Raw genomic sequence first — 5,000 nt, forward strand, 5'->3', positions numbered from 1 at the left:
TCACTCACTCACTCACTCACTCACTCACTCACTCACTCACTCACTCACTCACTCACTCACTCACTCACTCACTCACTCACTCACTCACACACACACACACACACACACACGCACATCTAGCCATCATCAGCACAGTGTGTGTGTGTGTGTGTGACTGCAGGAGAGATAGATGTTTCAGGCAGAACATACTCTTGCTGACAATGTGTTTGAGGGAGAGAGACCAAGACCCATACAATACCACTGTTCTCAACTTCCTGTGTGTGTGTGTGTGTCTACGTGTGTGTACAGGAGGTCTGCTGGGAAGCTGAACTGCAGTCTGAGGTCTGAAGCGAGGAGCTTCCCTTCGCTCTCTCAATATGATGGCCAACACTGTGAGTACTGACCTATATCTCAATCCTGTGTGTGTGTGTGTTGGGAGGGGTTTAAAAGGACACTGATGCAATCTGTATAGCGTATAGCATGACATTCTGTGGTCTGATGTGTGTTAAATGTAATTCAGAACTATTGCCAGTGTAGAGGAAAAAGAAAAAGAGTGAAGTATAGAGGTGTGTGTGTGTGTGTGTCTGTGTGTGTGTGTGTGTCTGTGTGTGCGTGTGTGCGTGTGTGCGTGTGTGTGTGCGTGTGTGTGTGTGTGTGTGCGTGCGTGCGTGCGTGTGTGTGTGCGCCTCTGAGAGCAGGCTGGCTGTCTCACTCTTCATTATTCATCAGTCTTCAGTGTGTATTTACTGCATATGTTCTCACACACACAGAGAGAGAGAGTCCTGTACGTGCATTAGTGGCTATGACACTAAATGCAGTCTAGCCTACAACACTGAATGAGAAGGAGAAATAGGCTCTCACTTCCTCTCTCTCTCTGTCTCTCTCTCTCTCTCTCTGTCTCTCTCTCTCTCTCTCTCTCTCTCTCTCCATCTGTCATTCTCTAAAGCAAGGGTTTTCTTATATTACAATATATTTGCTGCAGTACAGAAGGATTTTGGAACTGTGCCTATGAGCCCAGATGATGGTAGAAAAGCATTTAGGCAACGTATCAGTGTGGATGTTATCGTGTGTGTGTGTGTGTGTGTGTGTGTGTGTGTGTGTGTGTGTGTGTGACAGATGCTCTCATTGACTAGTCATATACAGTGTGAAAAAAACCACTGTTTCAAAATGTAGCCGAGACTGATCACCTAATCCCTGTGAAAACCTAGGGGAAACCCTGTACATGTCTTTCTTTATTCTTTCAATACTTTAATTGCATGGCCAATAGTTACACAACACACACACACTCGTATACAAATACCCTCCTCTCCCAGTCTGTCTCTGTTAATTGCATGGGTGGTACGGTATATCCTGTTCTTCCTGTATGTGTGTGTGTGTGTGTGTGTGTGTGTGTGTGTGTGTGTGTGTGTGTGTGTGTGTGTGTTGAGGGTTTATCGTCCCTTCCCCCTTCAGTTTTAGATCTTTCTCATTCATCCTTCATGAGTCTACACCTCCATAAGGTCAGGAACAGGAATAATCCTCAGCACACATAAGCACCACACACACACACACACACACACACACAAACAACAACTGCCAATGTCATAATGCCCAGCCACACTCAAATGCAGACGTTATTGTTTACATTGATAAAACTAGACTTATTCCTCTTTTTGAGCATACCAATGGTAAAAATAACAACACACCTGGAGAAACTATCATTTTGAATTGCCCACACACACACACACACACACACACACACACACACACACACACACACACACACACACACACACACACACACACACACACACACACACACACACACACACACACAAACACACAAACACACACAGACACGCACACACTCAATTACTCACACACACACATAGACGCGCACACACGCATACATGCACGCACACACACACGCACACTTCTGAAAGCAGGTGTTTGAAGTTGCTCGGCCCATGGGGTTTTTTCCTGTTCCTGCTCTTTGTAAGCTGAGCTCCTACATCTCATTTCTTATGAGTAGATACTATGAGGGAAACTCTCCTGTACTACTAGGGAAAGGTTTAAATTTAGTCTTAATATTACCATTGTGTAGAAATAAGTGGCAAAGAGAAATTGAAATCCTGTTATAGAAATGAAACTCCTGAGTTGTGCCCCTCTCTGTCTCTCTAGTGCTACAAGCTGCACACACACACACACACACACACACACACACACACACACACACACACACACACAAACACAAGACACAGACACGCACACACTCAAACACACCTTCTCAAAGCAGGTCTTTGAAGCTTCTCACTGGGGGCTGCTGGGGAGAAGCTAAATGGATTTGAGAAATATGAAAGAGTTGCACCCAAAAGATTAGAGCCCAGAGGATTACGCTAATCACACTACGAGTGCACTGAGAGAGTGGACGTGTGCTGCGGACGTGCGTGTGTGTGTGCTGGACGTGTGCTGCGTGTGTGTGTGTGTGTGTGTGTGCTGGACGTGTGCTGCGTACGTGTGTGTGTGTGTGCTGGACGTGTGCTGCGTACGTGTGTGTGTGTGTGTGTGCTGGACGTGTGCTGCGTACGTGTGTGTGTGTGTGTGTGTGTGTGTGTGTGTGTGTGTGTGTGCTGGATGTGTGCTGCATACGTGTGTGTGTGTGTGTGTGTGCTGGACGTGTGCTGCGTACGTGTGTGTGTGTGCGCTGGACGTGTGCTGCGTACGTGTTTGTGTGTGTGTGTGTGTGTGTGTGTGTGTGTCTGTGTGTGTCTGTGTGTGTGTGTGTGTGTGTGCTGGATGTGTGCTGCGTACGTGTGTGTGTGTGCTGGACGTGTGCTGCGTACGTACGTGTGTGTGTGTGTGTGTGTGTGTGTGTGTGTGTGTGTGTGTGTGTGTGTGTGTGTGTGTGTGTGTGTGTGTGTGTGTGTGTGTGTGTGTGTGTGTGTGTGTGTGTGTGTGTGTGTGTGTGTGTGTGTGTGTGTGTGTGTGTGTGCTGGACGTGTGCTGCGTAGGCTCGTCTCGTGTCCTGAGGGACGGCGTAGCAGCGGGGCGAGGGTGGGAGTGAGGCGGGCGACGCGGCGTGGCGTGGCGGGGCGTAGCGTAGCGCCATCTCTGGGTACACGCCACCCTGAGATACCAGCCTATCAGCCCCAGAGCAGACGCCAGCCCTCTGCCTTTGATAGACACCAACTCAACTCGCTCAGACAGCCGCACCCCGCCCTCACACACACACACACAACCACATGCACGCACACACACACACACACACACACACACAGACAGACAGCCTCAGACCAGAGAGAGAGAGAAAGAGGGAGATCTACAGGGAGGGTGGGGGTATAGTGGTGGAGAGAGGGATGAAGAGGGATGAGAGAGAAGGAGAGAGAGCTACATGGAGAAGAAAAGAGGGAGATCTAAAGGGTGGGTATAGAGGTAGAGGAGGAGAGATACATGGAGATATATATGGAGACAGAGAGAGAGACAGAGAGAGAGACAGAGAGAGAGAGACCGAGAGAGAGACCGAGAGAGAGACCGAGAGAGAGACCGAGAGAGAGACCGAGAGAGATGTGTATTGGAGGTGGATTAATCTGGAGAGAGAGAGAGGGAAGTGTAGTGGAGGTGGATTAATCTGAAAAGAGAGCGAGAGAGGGAGGTGTATTGGAGGTGGATTAATCTGAAAAGAGAGCGAGAGAGGGAGGTGTATTGGAGGTGGATTAATCTGAAAAGAGAGCGAGAGAGGGAGGTGTATTGGAGGTGGATTAATCTGAAAAGAGAGCGAGAGAGGGAGGTGTATTGGAGGTGGATTAATCTGAAAGGTCACGCTGCTGCCTGTCTCCACCTGACACCTGCCTGACACCTGACATTTGAGTTCATGAGCGCTCGTCCAGGTGTCACGCTACTGATCTACAGCTGTCATTGGAGAATGGAAAGACTTGTTAGTGACCTCGTGCACACACACACACACACACGAAGTGCGCACATTTCACATGTAGCAGTCGGAGTAAAGAGCTTCCAAATTCAAATTCAAATTCAAATAAGCTTTATTGACATGACAAGAGTGCTTGTGTGTGTCCAACAGCACCACTCACCAGGTCCATGTCCTCCCTTGTGGAGAGATGGGAGGGAATGTTTAATGTGTAGTTCTTTTATTTTGAATCCTATTGAATTTGCTTAATCTCTCTCTCTCTCTCTCTCTCTCTCTCTCTCTCTCTCTCTCTCTCTCTCTCTCTCTCTCTCTCTCTCTCTCTCTCTCTCTCTCTCTCTCTCTCTCTCTCTCTCTCTCTCCCTTCTTCACTCCCTTAGATTGGGGCTGCCACTCTGTGTGGAGATCTCAAGGCCTTTCTCAGCAACCACAACCTGCCCAAAGGTAAGAGTCCCCACACACAACACCCTTCAGATTGGCTGTCCCCACACAACACCCTTCTGATTGGCCGCTCTGCTGCCCTACTTGACCTGGGGTCATTTATGCTTCAGGTCCACAGATGAAGTCAAATTAGGAAACATTCTTCAAATCTCTGACTTTTGCAACCCCTGCTAATGAAACAGAACTGCACCAGTGAGATACAGAGCAGGAGCAGGAGTTTGGAGAGGGCAGCCGTAGTTGTTAGCACCACTCTGGAGGGATGACCGCAGGTCTCCAGTGATCCCACTGAGCCATAGCAGGCTGTTTGGCCGCTAGTATAAGTGTGTATATATATATATATGTATGTATGTGTGTGTGTGTGTGTGTGTGTGTGTGTGTGTGTGTGTGTGTGTGTGTGTGTATGCTCTTTTGATCCCGTGAGGGAAATTTGGTCTCTGCATTTATCCCAATCCGTGAATTAGTGAAACACACTCAGCACACAGTGAACACACAGTGAGGTGAAGCACACACTAATCCCGGCGCAGTGAGCTGCCAGCATCAACAGCGGCGCTCGGGGAGCAGTGAGGGGTTGGGTGCCTTGCTCAAGGGCACTTCAGCCGTGCCTACTGGTCGGGGTTCGAACCGGCAACCCTCCGGTTACAAGTCCGAAGCGCTAACCAGTAGGCCACGGCTGCCCCTA

The 5,000-nt window shown here is 48.9% G+C and overlaps 1 protein-coding gene across 1 annotated transcript in view; it reads left to right on the forward strand.

The window, feature by feature from the left end:
- The window catches only part of tfdp2 (transcription factor Dp-2), a 50,092-nt gene that overhangs the window by 4,309 nt on the left and 40,783 nt on the right, over window positions 1-5,000 (forward strand). The window contains exons 3-4 of the mRNA XM_076282919.1: window positions 289-371; window positions 4,261-4,324. Of these exons, the coding sequence (XP_076139034.1) occupies window positions 357-371; window positions 4,261-4,324 (79 nt within the window). The 5' untranslated portion in view covers window positions 289-356. The remainder of the gene's footprint in view (window positions 1-288; window positions 372-4,260; window positions 4,325-5,000) is intronic.

This window comes from Alosa pseudoharengus, unplaced genomic scaffold (assembly GCF_046254945.1).
Source record: "Alosa pseudoharengus isolate Yale_2024_CS ecotype anadromous, Long Island Sound unplaced genomic scaffold, YU_APseudo_1.1 YU_APseudo_1.1_scf_13, whole genome shotgun sequence".
NCBI lineage: Eukaryota > Metazoa > Chordata > Actinopteri > Clupeiformes > Clupeidae > Alosa > Alosa pseudoharengus.